Source organism: Ambystoma mexicanum, chromosome 2q, assembly GCF_040938575.1.
Source record: "Ambystoma mexicanum isolate Mex_15411 chromosome 2q, UKY_AmexF1_1, whole genome shotgun sequence".
In the NCBI taxonomy this organism is placed as follows: Eukaryota; Metazoa; Chordata; class Amphibia; order Caudata; family Ambystomatidae; genus Ambystoma; species Ambystoma mexicanum.
The window spans coordinates 534121925-534139203 of NC_090924.1; the positions used below are offsets into that span (position 1 = coordinate 534121925).

Here is a 17279-nt window from a genome sequence, read left to right on the forward strand (position 1 = left end):
ATAGATTCTGGTACAAATGCAGAATCATCGATATGGCTGAATCCCAGAATTAGAATTGGGAAGAAAGTGATTTTTTGGAGAAGTTGGTTCGCAGCAGGCATCAAGACAATTGGGGATTTGTTCAAGGATCAGAAATGGAAGACATTCAGGGAGCTCAGGGTGGAATACAACCTGGCCCAAAATGTATATGGTGACTACAGGAAATTGAGGAAAGTGGTGAGCCTGCCATCTGCAAATGCTTTCCAATTGGTTTCCAGTATCAAGAGTTTATCTGGAAAGGCACATTTAGCCTCTAGAATGTACACTCTGTTAAGTGACTTCTCAGAACCAGATCAAGGGATCCTGATGACATGGTCAGGGGTTTTGGAAACGGAAATGACTTCTCAAAGATGGACAAGTATATGTGCAAATATCAAAAGAGTCTCCCTGAATGTTGATCAAGATCGTCAGATTAAGATACTCCACAGAATATTTTGGACTCCTGTTCGTCTTTTCAGACATGGTTTATTGAACTCTGACATTTGCTGGCGATGTGCATTGGGGCAAGGCACTTTGGAGCATATGCTGTGGGATTGTGTTAAATTGAAGGATTTCTGGAATGGGATCATGAACGTAATGAATGCTGTTGTGGGGGAAGAGATGGAATACAACTTTGAAACATTGATCCTAGGTGAAACTGTACTGCTGGAAGACTTGAATGATGGCCTTTTTTGGATTTGAATATGTCATAAGAAGGGGTTTGATTTGAGGACTGCAAGAGAGATGTATTTCTTGGAATTATTAGATCATCGTATGGTATTGATTTGAGGATTACAAAAAGGCTTTGTATTTTTTGGAATTATTATAGGGTATTGAAAGGATGAGTTAAAGTTTGTTAAAAGAACCCCCCCCCTTTTTTTAAAAAAATATTTTCTTTATATTTTTTTTCTTTTCTTTCTTCTTCTCCTCTCTTTCTTTATATTTTAGAATGTTTTCAATTGTCGTGTAGTATTTTTTGATATGTGGAGGGTGGGTTGGGTTTGGAGATATTGGGTTTTGTGTTGTGAAATGATTCATTGATGTGAACATTGCTTTTGGTATTGTATTGTGTTATGGTTTTGGAAAAATAATGAAATTTGTTCAAAATGAAAATGTGGCCGCTATTCCTGATGAATTCCAATTATTTTCCAAGGCAGCAACCTTCTTCACATCTTTACTGCTTCCGGGTGTGCAAGCTGCAGCCAATGCTAAATGGCTCCAGCTGACAAGGTAGGAGTTGCTGCAACTGGCCAATTCAACAGCAAAAGGCCTATATGCCCAAACCCCACTAAAACTGAGCTCATGCCCTTCGGTTCCCCCCAAGCCAGATCTAAATTGGATGACCAGTACAAGAGCTTCTCTATTGATAACCACATCACCAAAACACTAGATTGAGTCAAAACATTGGGTGTTGTTTTTGACTCCACTCTGAATTCCAATTTGCATATCAATTAGATCTGTAATAAAGCTATGGTGCAGGATGGGGGTCCACCGCGATTGCGTTTACCGGGATGCGGGGAGGGTGCATTTTGGGGTGGTTTTTGCAGGTCTTTGGGGCGTTTCAGTGCTTCTTGTTCCTCCCTAGCGGTGAGCGGGCTGTATGTTGGATGGTGGATTTTTCAGAGCGTTCTGAGCACTTATGTGTCCTTTGTTCATCTCTTGGCCCTTGGGCGGTGGTAATCCTATTGTGGAGTGAAGCGTTTGGGTGCCGTTGGCCTTTGATGTGTTTGGAATTTTTTGCATAATGTTTGGTCTTCATATTATACCTTGTAGACCTCCCTCATTGTGCGTTGTTGTGCTTTGATCACACACTCTGGAATGTGTGTAGATAGTAAGGTGCGATTTTGGAGTGAGTGTGATTATACAACAGGCATGGGTTACAAGGCTCACGTTGTTAAAGTATGATGCTGTTTATTGTGATGTTTATTCGCTGATAGCTTTGTGCTGATACAAATGTACCTCAGGTACCTGGGCGTAAGTGCCATGGATAATGTTTTAGGGGTGGGAGGTGTCCAATGCATGGAATGTTAGACTTGGAATATTAGGATTGCATGATGCCCAATCACATCTTCTTGTTTATAGGTCTGAAAGGCTGGCTTTATTAAATGTAGATAATGCAATGCAGTGTCTACATATTTGGGATAGCCATTGTAAGTATCTTTTAGGGTGGGGACAGGAGGTTTGGGGTTGGTGCTTACTAAAAGTTAAGTGTCTATTGTGATTCTATAGTTACTTGTTGCCTTGCTGTTACATCTGTACAGTGAGCCATCTACTTGTGACCAATGTTGGTGTAATCTAATGGTCTAATGCCCGGTTGGGGCACATGCTTTATCTTAGTTCTTTTCTTCTTTCTGTCCTTTCTTTCCATCCTATTAACTAATTGTGATAACTCATATTACGATGAACCAGAATAAGTTCTGTAACACTAAAATTGTGGAACATCTAAAAATCATCCCATGGAATGTCAACGGACTCAATAATGTGGTGAAAAGGACCAAAATATTGTCTCATCTGCGATCAAATTCATGTGACATTGCATTCCTCCAAGTGACGCATTTGGAAAATCTTGAAGCTGAAAAACTAAAAAGAGGATGGGTTGGGTAAACTTACTTCTCAACTCACTCATCCAGCAAGGCGTTTCAATACTTATTAATAAAAATCTGCCTATATCAATCATTGCAAGTAAAGGTGATAAAGAAGATAGGATTATTTGTGTGTTAGCAAAAATTCAAGATGTGGACATTCTCTTGTGTAATGTATATGCACCTACTCTGGATGATCCTCTTTTCTTTCACAAGCTGCCGCAAATACTTAAAAGTTTTAACGTTGACTCAATTGTGATAGCCAGTGATTTCAATCAGGTGATGGACCCAGCCTTGGACCGATCGAATGGGGCCTGCACTAACTCCAAAAAAAAAAACAATCTCTGGATGGTTTGATAAGGGAATTCAACCTGGCAGACATTTGGTGACTGGAACACCCGATGGAAAGAGATTATAGTTTTCACTCTCAATGCCAGGATACATACTCTCGGATTGATTTTTTGTTGACCTCTGGACAAATAACTCCATGTTGCTATGATACAGATATCGGGCTCATTACCCTGTCAGATCACGCACCTGTGTCATTATGTTTATCATTACAACACACTATGGTAAAGTCTTCAAGATGGAGAATGAACTCTAATATCCTAAAAAATGATCAAATCAGAAATTAAGTGATGGAGAAAGTTGAAAGTTTCATATAGATCAATAAGACTAATGACGTCAAAATCTCAACAGTTTGGGAAGTGCTGAAATGCTTTTTTCACGTACCAAGAAAAAATGAACTTTGGAAAGGGATTTCAGCGCTGGGTTAAACTGTTGTATGAAAATCCATCTGCAAGTGTGCTTACAAGCTGCCTTATTTCTGATGCGTTTACTCTTCATCGAGGTATGAAACAGGGCTGCCCGCTCTCACCTCGTCTATTCATTTTGTCTATGGAGCCACTGGCAATAAGCTTACGGGCGGATGTGAATCTTCAAGCCATTATTGGAACTGGTCGAAAGGACCTGTTCTGGCTGTACGCTGATGATCTCTTAGTTGCCCTTCACAACCCTATTGCTTGTATTCCTCACTTGATGCAAGACATTCAATATTTCTCCACGGTCTCAGGTTATAAGATCAATTGGAGTAAATCTGAAATCCTCCTGATCAATAGTCTCTGTCAATGACACTCATGTGCACAATTTCAGTTAAGGTGTTGTGGAGAAAGGATGAAGTATCTGGGCATCTGGATCGGAGCAGATGTGGTGAAGTTACCAACAATACATTTTACACTAATCCTCCCAAAACTCAAATCAGATTTGGAAAGGTGGGGACTTTTGAAATTGTCTACATGGGCGAAAATAAACTGCATAAAAATGAACTTGGCACCACGGATAAATTACATCTTGTCCATGCATCAAATCAAATTGCCAAGGAACATTTTTAAAGAGTTCAATAGAATCATGCAAAATTTAATTTGGAATGGAAAACCATCAAGACTCGCAATATGGAAACTTCAGCTCCTGTTAAAGCTTGGAGGAATTACTTTACCTAACTTCATGGACTACTATTTGTCATTCTCCACTTGCCACTTGTGCAGAATAATTGACTTAGACAATGAACAACCTGAATACTTATCATGGGAGTGTGGTGCGGTCTCAGAATTGGATCCCAAAGCCTTATTGACAACTAAGAAAGGTAAATTAAGAGAGACCAACCCACTTACTATGCTCTTGCAAGATTGCTGGTGTGAAATTTCAAGACGTATGAATGCAGATCCCAACTTGCACCAAGATGCCTCCATCTGGCATAACCCAGCTTTGAGATACCAAGGAGGAACCCTTTTACAGGAAGCTGAAGGTTATCGTTCCTGCCTGTATTGATGAGCCACAGATGAACATTCAGAGTGCCACCTGGACAGTTTCAAAGACATGCTCGAGTGCATCACACCCTGCATCTACAATGTACGGTATCCTGAAAGTTTGCCGAAAAGGAGATCCAAGGTTACCGGTGATTTGGGCAGAAGAATTGGGAGAAAATGTCAACCTAAGATGTTGGCGGAGATGCTGTGAAAACACTTATCTGATGAGTCTGGACTGGGGCCTTAGAGCGTCCCAGACGAAATTACTCTTTAGAGCATACTGGACACCAGATACGTTATTTAGAAGACGGCTTTTGGACAGTGATCTCTGTTGGAAATGTAAAGGATCAAGAGGCTCCCTTAGTCACTTGATTTGGTTTTGTTCAAAAACAATGGAGTTCTGAAAGAGAGTATGTGAGAGGCTAGGTTTGGTCTTGAACATTATGATCCCTATGACTGCTTCTTTGTTGGTTCTAGGCGATATTTCTCAACTGGATTAACTCACCTTTGGCAAGAAAATATGGTTGCTACGAGCATTCATGATCGCTAAAAAGATGATATTGAGGTCATGGAAGTCAAGTAATTCTTTTAATATTGATGACTGGGTGGAGGAACTTCTCACTGTTTGAACATATGAGAAAGCCATGTACAAAAACACAGATGAGGTTGACAAGTTCTGGGACATATGGAGCAGCTTCCTTGACATTTTGTCAAAGCTGTCGCTATGGATATCAGAACCGTCGGTCTCACTTCCCTCCTCCGACCCCTCACCTGATGAACTGGAGTCCGTGGCGTATCTGGGAGCTTCTCGGTATTGAAGACAGTTGGAAGTTAAATCCCTTCCGCGGTGAGAAGCCACAGCGGCTGCTTGTGAAAAGTGGCCAGTGCGGCCCCGTCACCGAAGGCGGGTGAATAGGGGAAAAAGCCAAATGCCAAAAAAAAACCTTTGTAGAGTTCGATGTGCTGAAGAATCGGCTGGATGGATTCTAAAGTCCAGGAGCAGTCCGGCGCAGCCAATGATGGAACTCCAACGAGGCAAAATATACGGAATGAGTGGAGCAGGAAGTATGGGTGGAGAGCACAGGTAAGCCGGGAAACATGGGAAAGTGTGGACGGAGAAAGAAAATGGGATTGAGACCCGAGGAGAGCAGAGAACGACAGAGCGTCACTAGATAAGTAAGAGAGGAAAAAATACCGGGGAGTGGAAAGCGCTCTGAAAGAGAAAAATAGAGCGATAGAACACAAGCGTACCGCAACAAAGTAAGCAAGCGAAAGCTCAAAGTTGCAAACCGCCGTCCGCCGGGAAGACGCGGACTAAGTCTTCCGGAGACGGTGACGTCACAACGTGAAAAATGTGAAAAAGACTAGACCGCCTCCTATGCGAGAGCAGAAAGGCGTGTATCAACCTAATGGCCAGTCCACCGGAACAGCCTCCACAGTCTCCATGCGGTCGGGCGCATGACACATTTATGGATAAAGCAGGAATTTAATTTGAACGAGTATGTCTCTGGCTTTGAAAAGTGCTATTGGTGTATGCTGACTTATTATTTCATGCAATTGTTGTGTGATATTTTCATGAATGTTAATCATTTCAAATGCTAGGTTCTAGCTATTTAATCTGATATTGTCTTTCTTTTCCTTTTCTTCTTTCTCTCCTTTTCTTTTCTTTCTTCCACACTTTTCTAATCCTCTTTGTTTTTATTATTCCGAAATAGTTTGAGACCGATTGCTTAGTATGTTTAGACTTTAAATGATTAACTGTACATTTCATTGATTAATGCTGTTCAATGTTCTTATTTGTTGATATGAAAATAAAAATTTTAAACCACAAAAAAAAAAAAAAGATCTGTAATAAAGCTCAATGTCTTCTTAGGTTACTCAGGAGACTGAAACCATATGTAACAGAGACCAATTGTGAGATCCTTGTGCAGGCATTAATCATGCCGAGGATCGATTATTGTAATGTTTTGCTGGTTGGACATAGTAAAAATTGTTTGAGGGGCCTCCAAGTTCTCCAAAACGACACAGTGCGCATAGTTAATTGGATCCCTAGACATTATCCCATTACTATACATAGGAAGAATCTACACTGGCTTCCAGTGGAGGCACAAGTTCATTTTAAAGTGCTGACCATTGTTCATAGATGCTTGTATGGCAAGGTCCGGACTATCCGAGACATTGTGTTGCCATTCAGCATCATTCTAGATCTACCAGAGGAAGTGAGTCAGTGCGCTTATGGTTCCTTTACGTAGAAGAACCAGGGGCATGGGCAGATCATTTACTGTCTGTGCCGTCACTCTGTGGAACTCGTTGCCCAGGGAGCTATGCTCTGAGCAGACCTCTTGGGATTCAGGAAGAGATTAAAGACCATTCTCTTTGAGTAACCTAGTTGTTGCTTATGCCCACCCTCTGCTGCCTTTTCCCACTCTTATGGGTTCTCGGCGCCCTGATGCCTGCAGGCTTCGGTGCCTTACAAATCCAAAATCATATCAAATCAAATCTATATGCAGTAAAGCAAGTGTTGAGAGCACTACATCTAGCGGCTCTCCAGAATAGGTGTCTACTGGACTTTCTTACTGCTATAGAAGGAGGAGTGTTTGCCAAGTTTGGAAGCAGTTGCTGCTCAGTGGTACCTGATGGTATCAGTGCAATACAGACACTCCACGAAAGGATGACAAGTGAAGTTAGTGGGGTGCATCCGAGTAACTGGACATTTTCACATTGCTGCCCACCTGGCTTTCTGGAGTATTCAGAGTGACTGTCGCTGTGTTGGTCCTCATGCTCGTCACCTTCTGCACTGGCAAAATTCTTTTCAGACTCTATACTAACAAAAATAGAGGAAGATTCATGTTGCCTCTGAATGTTGACCGGGAAAGTGCTAAAAGTAAGCCCAGTAACAGAGGGTGACAAAACTGATGAAGTGTATGGGGTCATAGTACAACCTGAAGATATAGAAAACTCTGAAGCTTATTGGATTGCGATTGATAAGGATGGGCAAGGGTGTGTGTTGATAGATGGACCATTTGAAAATTGGGAAGAGGATGGGGGTGACATGTGCAGACTAAAAAAGGTGTGGATAGCTAAAAAACAAATAGCAGAGCGGGGATTGGGGAGAAGATTTAGTTATTGATGGATCAATAAAAGGAGGAATAATGTGGTAAAAAAGCAAGTTCAGCACGGTAAGAAGGCACAAACTTATCAATTGCAGGAGTAGCCCACTAAAATGGGAGAGGGCTTCATTGATAGCCACACAGTTCTATATTCAAGGCTGGAGAATGCCCTGAATAAATGTGCTTCAAGTAAATAACATATAGGCTGTAAAGATAGGTTATAGGTAAGTATATGTGGCTTAATATTGGACAGAGGCACTGTTAACAGGCATGCTTTTTACTAGAACCTAATTCACATTTTACTAACATAGCCATAGAGGCTGGCAGCACATTGTAAATTACACGTTCCGAGAATTATACAGGAATTAAAGTAACTGCCCTAGATACTTTCGAGGTCCGGAAGCTAAGCTTGCAGTGCCTGGGAAAGGCTGCAAACACACAATCATTTTATAATTTGGCATATTAATTTAATTAAACTGGTCTACTGACTGTTTCAAGATATCCCATGGTGGTTTCAAATTGCCCCTTTGCACATCTTAGCCTGGGAAGCAGTTCGAAGAGTTCCTAAGATGCAAAATTACTCCGGTAACTTGTCAACAGTTCAAGGCCCTTGTATGATATATGATATGATATTATATGGCATTTAGAACGCGCCTGTACACAAGTTTTTCTAGGTGAGACAAGACAAGGAGGGGGAAACAAGGGAGGACAAAATAACCATCTAACTAGGCCTTGTATCATTCAGATCGCGCAAGTGAGGGGAAGATGGAAGGGGAGAAGTGCCAGGTGGGAGGGGAGTGGGGGAAGTGTAGTTAACCCACAACTGCAGCCAGCGGGTGGCTCATAAGTGGAGAGAGAAGGGACTGTAGGGTTGCAGATACAGACCCTTAAGTCTCAATCAGTTGTAGTGTCATGATCGGTGATGCTCCCATGAGAAACAGATGGAGATGGAAGGTGGCAGATGAATAAAGTTCTGCTGGCCATCTGAATTGTCTCAATGTTTTGGCACTATGATGTGGGAATTGTGGGTTGGACTGTGACATCACAGAGGGGGCTAAGGGTGGTGTGTTAACATTTGTATGACCCAATCATCTTAAGATAATGTGTGTCCTTCTATAGAGGAAATATGTAACTTCGCCAATCACCTTCACATGGAGGACTATACTAATGTGGCAATGCTAATTAGTTTGTATAATTAAAAAATCCTTTGTTTTTGTGGTGTATCTTTGACAGCAATTTTCATACAGTTCTGTCCCTGTTTGAATTTCACTTTCCCAGCTGTGCCTGGGCCCAGAATAAATTGCGTTACTTCTTGCCTGGTGTAACACTCCTTTTTAAGACTACTTTTGAAATTTTTACCGATGAGTTCCGAGGCAACTCGCAGTACAGTACACAAACAGGTGTATTTCCGAACTTTACTTTTTCAAGATTTAATTTTCAAACTTTGGTGTTTCAAACTTTACCTTTTCACACTAAAGATGCCTTCACACATCATGGGAATAACAATGGCACATTGTTCCTTACCTGGACATAGCCTTCAATCCCCTCATGGATGACATGCCTTAAACTGGAAAGCATATTTTGTTCCACTTGAAAAAGCCATTTCTCTACCATGCCCTTAAGAGAAGATGAACACCAGTTATGGCACCTTTGACAAAGACAGGGTAAATGGCTTTTGGTTGTCAGTGTTTATATGAAACTATAAAAATTCATAAGGAAGTAGTAACAACTCTTTGAGGACCCACAGACACAATTCCTTATACATCTGAGTTCTTTCTGCACATTTAAACCCAACAATTTGGGAAGCGATATACAGGGCAATTCACCAATGCTTTGATGCTCTCAAAAATAATCTTAACCTTTTATTGCAACTCATTAAAAGCAATATACATTGGTTTCACAAATAGCAAACACAAATCCAACAGTTTGTAATTGTAATTATTTACATCTATTTAAAACGTTCTTGCTTGTTGCATGCATCTAGGTTCAATAAAATGTTGACATTAACTAGCGTTTTAAAAGTTATGTTATACCCACTCATGTCAGTTGTATAATTGCTGCTAAACAAAGTATGTTTCAAAACCAGTTTGTATCAGCACATTAAGCGTGCAGGTTAGCCTGTGTTATGTTCTGTCTGAAGCAATGCCTTGTTCTTGTAATTTAGATGACCTCTGACCTAAATCCTCTCATCAAAAAAGATCATTCTAATCTTTAGACGCAGAGGTTTAAACACAGCGCACGCGAAAAACACTTTCCTGTACTCTTTACAGCTGTTAACTCAATTACTTTAGACCCAGGAAAAAACATCAAACTAATTCCTCCACTTCAATGCTGGTCAGAACCTGTCGTATTTTGTTACCAGGGTGAACAGAATCTCATGCATTTAGTTCAGACTCAGGATAAACGGAATCATATGCTATGCCCCTTTTCCTCTGCGATAGGATCTTTAAACGTCTTGTGTAGAGCTGCAGTGCTGCATTTGCTTAACGTGACATGTCAAAACCTTGGGCTTGCTCCTTCCTGGATCTTCTCTGCTGCAGGCTCCTAATCAGCAGTCACCGGTGTCATTCTCCACAAAACCCATTTGGCTGGACCTCTGGCAAGCGTCGATGACTCGGTGTCATTCTTTTTATTTTGGCGCTAAAAGCACTACCTTGAAGCCAAAACTATTGTCATTCAAATGTGAGCTTTAACATAAGAGCTTCAACTAGGGGCTTTGAATGAGGGTCACATGGGATGACATATGAGGATGGATACATGTTGTTTGGCTATGTGTCCACCCATTTAACACTCATTTCCAAGTCAAATCAATGCGATTTTCTGCCCATTCCCACCCATCTCCAAGCAAAACCACACCCCTTTTGCACTCTTTGGCTGCATTTGTATTGTGTGCTGAATTTGGCATATAAGATTTCCTGGCTCACCGGGCATTACCGTCTCCCCACAGAGGTATTTATGAAGGTACAGGGACATCTTGGCCCTGTTAGTTCAGAATTGCCAGCATTTCAGTCTTGTATGTAATATAATGCATCATTTGTATAGCGCCTTTCACCATTAGTATGGTCACAACACGCTGTAGGTTATGGGGACAGAAGTCTTTGATCACCAGGGTAGCTGGAGGATCAGGTAGAAATGTACTGCCGGCCATGCCTCAATGCTCTGCAAATCTTATTACATGTTGGCTTCGAGTGGCTAAATTGTGATTAGTGCACCTTTTGGAAGAATCCTGAAGTGCCCAATTTCAGCATACAGTGGTGTAAGATTTGCAAAGTATTGGTCACTCGTAAAATTACTCATCTTACAGCTGGCAAAGTAAGAAGGACTACTGACTGGGGGTAGAGTATCTGTGCACAAAAAGACTGATGGGTAATTAGGGTGGCAAGACTTGGCAGAGTAGTGAGCTGTGTACAATAGGACAAATGGTGAGGAACTGGGTAAAGAAGACTGAGTAGGGACTTGCTCTGGAAGCAGACAGCGAAAGGTGCAATGTATGTTGTAACAGACTAGAAGACCTTTGACACTCTCCTAGTCCTTGGAGGGGCTTTAGGGACCAGGGATGCTTGCCTACCTTGTGAAGAGCTACTTGATGTCAGTATGCCAGGGGTCGCCCAAAGCACCCCCACCCTGTGTGACCTAGGTCAATGTTTCCTGTTATTAGCTACGAGTGCTTCACCTCCTTTACAATCTACACATACATTGGTGAAGAGCTACAACTCTGCTCCCTGCCCCATTCTGATGCATTAGCTTCACTTAACACCCCATGCCTCCAGGTTAATGACCCCAAAAGGCAAGCTTAAATAGACACTAGATAAGCAGAATAAGTGGGGAGGTAGGCTTGCTCGTGACAGAGGCTGATGCAAAATCTCTGGCACTGATGGGTGCAGGTCGGAAGTTCTCAGCTCCTGGCTGTCGATGTGCACTTATGGGAATGGCCAAGTTGTTTTATAGTGTGTTATCCTGATGGGAGAGCCCATGGACTGAAAGGGATGATAGGTGCTGGTGGTCTGTGTTGCCTGTTAATGTTGGGGGAGTGTGATGAAGAGTAGCTTCGGTAACAGCTTAGAAGTGTTCCTGTGGTATTAGATAGACCTGTTATGGCAGTCAGTGGTGGAGGTTTGAGTTTGGTAGAAGGTGGGTGGATGGTTTAGGGTGGTGATTAATTCGGGATAGGCCAGTGTCTGCATATGTGCCTTCTGGGGCAGAGCTAAGATGCGTCTGCTAGTGCCGTGCAATGGTTTGTTGGAGGTTTCTGGTGGTGATTGTTGGAGGTTCTTCAGGTTGCTTGGACTCCGACCCGTGTATGTTCTGTTATGGTAAGAATATATCAACAACGGCACTGAGCCGGCCGAATGATAAACCATCTGCCTAGACTGTTATTGTTATGTACTTTCCGCCAAGGGCATACGCTTTCTTCGTGCCATGTGAACTGCTGTGGCAAAATCCAAACAATTTGCAGTTTGCAATGGCTCATTTACTAAGCCATTCTCTACAATAATATAGGGCTGTCCTGCGAAACACTAATGTGACTATACATTTGAGAGTTACTATAGAAACAATGAAGATGGTGGTGTTTTCGAAGAAGTCGATTTGTGCAGGCATCTCCAAAGTTAGAAATTGTGGGGACAGCGTTTGAAGTTTGTTCTGATAAGCTTTCTGTAAAATATAAACTCAAAAAGATTCTGACAGGAAACATAATGGAAATAGGTGTTAAGATGGACTTTTAATTTCTTGCCTGCTGGACAGATTTTAGAAGGGCACCTGAAGTATAGTGTACAGGGAGTCTGGGAGTTTAGCAAAATCCAATCAAGGTAAGCGTGGAGAGTGCTCAAGGCTGTTTCAGGACAGGCGTGTGAGGTCAGGGGGTCCACACAGTGAAATACACAGTGCTTACACTTAAACAAGTAAGTACAAAACGACTGTTTATTGTAGGCCCAATGCACACCTTTGCTAGCACAGCTTTTATTGAATGGCTTTTTTTATTCTCCGTCGTGTTGCCATTTATTTCTTATTCCTCCCCCCACAGTGCTTCAAACACGGGGGACACTCCATTAAACCGTGTGCTCACTCCATTAAACAGAGAAAATCCCATCAAACAAGTGTGTTCACTCCACAAAACAGTGCCCAGCCCATCAAACAACAGTATGCACACTTCATGAAACACTGTGCAGTGCATACTCCATCCAACACTTTGCACACTCCATCAAACCGTGTGCGCACCCCATCAAATAACAGTCTGCATTCTCCGCAGCCACCAACATATCGCCAACACATTGCTGTAGATAATAAAGGAGAGCCAAGAAGCAATCTTTGTGGTTATTCCCCTTCTCATTCCATTGGACACCAGCACCCCATATCACAGCCTCCTTTAAAACTTTGCATTCTCCTCCTTGCACGCAGGTGCCTATAAATGCAAAATGCAAAGAACAACAGTAAACAACAAAACCATTGGCATTGCCAATGCTAGTTTCTCTCAGAATCTACTTCAAAATGTATACACGTCATCTCAATCACTGTGGGTTGTCCTAGACAGGCTATTATTCACTTAGCATAATGGCTTCCAGTGTGTTTTTAAAAATAAAAACAAGTTGAACCATGCTTGGTTCAAAATGGATATCATTTACTTTAGAACATAGCAGTTTTGGCATTCAGCCCTTTTTGTGGACTGCATCAGTCTTTGTCTAAATTAAATACGTACTACAAAATGGCCCGTCTCTGTCGGTTTTGTTATCTGCATGTTACAATGTACGAGGCCAATCTACATTTTCTGCGATGTTTTGACTCAACTAGTTGTGGTCTTGCTCATCCATGCTGAGACCTGAAAGTCTCAAATGAACAAAGCGTGTTGCAGTCACAATGTATTGCACTACGCATGCACATCTTATAAAGTCAATATGCTGCAAACCGCTACCTTTAAGCTCCACATGCTTGCAATTGTCCCATGCCGCCCCTGCTGCTTTCAGCGCTATCTTGTGTTTACATGCAGTGAACAATAAAGTTCTACGGGCTTCTTTCTAAGCACAATCTATGTGCTTTGCAAGTACTGAGGTACTAATCCTGCTGTTCAAATAAGTCTTGCTAGTTCATCTTTGACTGGCTTGTAAACTCACAAATATGTGTTTTGCTTAATTCTAAATGCTTCCCAGGTGTGATATGTAGTTCCTGCTGTTAAAAGAAGGTATTTAGGGGGCTTAAATGGCTTGTTCGACAGCAATAAAACAGAGCTACATGACACCCCTTTTCTGCGACCTGCTGTTCCTGAATAATAGTTGACGTTTGTCGATGAGTATCCATTCTAATATCCATGTGGGCCAACAGTATAGTTTCTTGAATGTGCGCATTGCCCAATGCACATTGCACGCAAATGTATCTTACTGCATTTGTTGTCATTTGCAGGGGTGTGCACATCCACTGGAAAATTTGGAGTGTGGTTTTTCGGATGAATCAGTTTATAAGAGAAATCAGTTTTAAAAGACTGGCTGATTAGTAAACATCAATTCCTCCTGTGCTACACTCAAAGCGAATAATGCATGCAATACAAAACCAAAGGAGAAAAGAAGAAAGTCCCCAAGGTTCACAGCTAGAGACAGGCTTAACATGGAGTGCTCTGAAGACCACAGAGCAGGGGTCTGCAACCCGTGGCTCTCTAGATGTGTTGGACAACAATTCCCATGATTCCTGAAGGTGACGAACGGGGAGCACAGCGAATGGAGGAGGCACCCCGATAACCGGGGCAGGGGCCTTCCTCCTTTACGCTCTCTCGCCCCTCCCCCCACAGGGGCAGGGGAGAGGGCGGCAAAGGAGCCAAAGGAAAGGGCGCCAAGAGCCCTGGAAAGCCCGCGAAGGGCAACAAAGGAAGGAGGCGGGGCTTGGGGCATAAATACGGCGGGCGCCCGACCTAGGAGCACTTGCAGCTCTTCCAGCAGCCGGGCGCCCGCCAAAAGTGGAGTACTTCGTTTTTCAAGAACCATGAAGAGGATTTTGTTTTCGGCTCGGTTTCCCGTGCTCCTGTGTTCCCGTTTGATGGTGTGCTCCTGTTTCTGGTGGCTATCCAGTGAAAGGACTGTTCCAGTGGAATGGTTCCAGCGCTGAAGGAGCGGGGTCCAAGTGAAGAAGGAGCATCGATTGCAGAGAAAAATGTGCGGTCAGAGGTACGTGCAGGGGAGGGGCAAGGAATAGGAATTGTTCCTTGGCGGGTGGGGCCCACATGGCCCTTGGGTAGCACCCACCCTCCTGCTGCTTACCTCACGTTCATAGTCGCGCGCACAAGGGCATTCATTTGCTGTATGGTCGCAGCTACGGCTACAAGAGAGGGCGGAGATATGCTCTCTGGTTAATGAGCAGCAAAGAGGCCAATCCTTGTATGGGCGGGCATGCACACAGCATTTTGATATTGGGGGGCCAGGCAGATCAGCACACGGGGGTAACAGGCTGGATGGGTTTAACCGCTGTATTGGCCCGGGGGAAAACTTACTGGGATTAAAAGTGTGGTGGGTACGCCTTCTGCGAGACTAGCGGAAGTTTGTCCATAGTGCCGGTCAGATAGCGCAGCGAGTAGTGGCGCTCACTTGGATTTGGTGTACAGCGGGGTGTTACTCGCAGAGTGCACAGCATCCAGCAGGCTAGGGCTTAACTTGCAGCCAGTGCTATTTAAAACCTTAAAATGTTATAAAGCGAGCGAGCAGCTAGTATTCCGAGTGGCGGAATACTAGCAAAGAATGTGGCCACTTAATGTTATCCATATGTGCGATCGTGGGGCACGTCTTAAAGGGCAATTGGGTTGCCTTGCCACGTGGAGCTAGCCATCAGGCATGTGACCTTTTTGTGCAAGGGGCTGGCGTTTGGGCTGGCATTTTGGGGCGGTAATGTTTTCACATTTGTTTGCCGTTTAGCAAGGCCGGCCTGTGATTGGGAGGATTCACGTGGCGTAAATGGTAGGAGTGGTGTGGTCGCTTTGGACATGTCGGGGTCCGTAATATCTCACAACCAAAGTCTCAGACATGTTTTGACTGCATTATGTGGCAGCATCAACATGCGTTCCGGGCATGCGGAAACCTGCAGTTTAAATAACGATGGACAGTCGTGGGGATTACGTTCTCAGGCTCGCATTTCGAGGGCTCATGTTTTTATTAATATGGGCCGGCGCGGCCACCGTGCCACTTGGTGTTTCCCGTAGGGGCCCCCATGTGTGGTATCACCATACAAAGTGTTAGGTAGTGGATCACTAGTACCGCGATCAAAAGTGCACGGCCGGGGGTATCTTCAATTCAATTTTGCCTCGTTTGGGTGCCGTGCTAATGCGATGAGGAACTGATTTGAGAAGTTATGGCCGCGCGTGGAAAGACCTGCTTTACATTGATTAGCTAGGAAAATCTGATATGTTAGAAATGGGGCGGATGCGGCTTATGCTTATTTAAATGAATTATTGACAGGTGTTGGTAGGGTATGTGGCCTCTGCGCAACACAAACCCCTCACAAAAGTCCAATCGACTATAAAAGGCTAATTTCTTTTTTGCATAATTTCAAGCAATAGGTGGAGGGGTGCGGCATTGGTTTTTCACGGCCTCTGCGCCGCAAGTTAGCAGTACAAGGGCTTCACGGTACAAGTGGCGTGGCCGTGACAATAGCACTAGTGTCGAGCCATTGTTTGGGGCAGGAGTAAGGTCGGTCACATTGGCATACGAACGCTGCCCAAGTTTGTGTTTTATGGCGGGATTCCCTCATGCTTATTTTAGCTGGGGTATGTCGGACAAAATGGTTCAAGCAGTGCCTGCATGTGATTAGGGACAAGAACGTTGGAGGTTCCAGGGAATACGTTGTTTCTAACTAGGGCGATGCTGGAAAACAGTTATGCAAAAAGGTCACCTTGAGTGGTTGAATACAGGATATTTTACAAGAGGTGCATTTCGTTAGGTACGTGAAGGGCAGAGCAGGGACCCCGCGCCCCATTCTGCATGATGTTGGTTATCAACTCACTTTTTTTCTTATCTATGGCCCTTGAAATTACCTATTTCAGTGGATAGTGCCAGAAATGCACGACGGAGATGCCTGTGGGAATTAGCTGCTGAGATACGGGCCCGGGGATAGTAGAGAGACACTAGCGCATAGCTCTCAACCATTTGTGTCGCAGAGGCAGGTGAATACACCCGATTTTAAGTTTGGCGGGTGAGAGGCCCATTGAAACGAATGGGCGTGCAGGAGGCTTGGCGGGTGAGTCAGCCGTTTACGAGGCGGGTGACAAACGCCAAAAATGTGTGACTTGGGAGCTACGCTAGCGGAATTACGGGAGGGGAAGTTTACAAGGTTAGTCCATGTTCCATCCCACGGACTTCAAACACCATAATGCAGTGGGCAAAACGGATCCAACCCATCGGACTGACAATAACAGTGGAGCCATGCTAATTCACTGGTAGAAGGGGGTGCAACACGAGCATAAAGAAATGGTTGGAACTTTAAAGGGATAAGAGTATTGGCAGATTGTATGCATCATGGTAGGAATAATCAAGCAGCCTTGCGTCCAGGTAAACTGCACTAGAGCAAGAACAGGGGTAATAGCCGCTTCGGATAAAGGCAACCTGGGATGATGCAGACATGCAGCACACAGCGTGCTGTGGCGGATTAGCAATGCAACACACAGGCAGACTAAAACCAAAGCAGTGTGGGCATCCGGGGCAAAGCGGCCTACACGGAAGGAAGTTCTACCGAACGGGTAGTGTTGTTTTTCTGTTGGGAACCAGTTTTTGAATAGTGACAAGGGGTGAGTTGTT

At 43.6% G+C, this 17279-nt stretch overlaps 1 protein-coding gene across 1 annotated transcript in view; it reads right to left on the reverse strand.

Annotated features, from left to right (window-relative positions):
• DNAH3 (dynein axonemal heavy chain 3) overlaps window positions 1–17279 on the reverse strand; it is a 1861430-nt gene that overhangs the window by 1088148 nt on the left and 756003 nt on the right. Inside the window, exon 25 of the mRNA XM_069647670.1 lies at window positions 9040–9132. Coding sequence (XP_069503771.1) covers window positions 9040–9132 — 93 coding nt within the window. The remainder of the gene's footprint in view (window positions 1–9039; window positions 9133–17279) is intronic.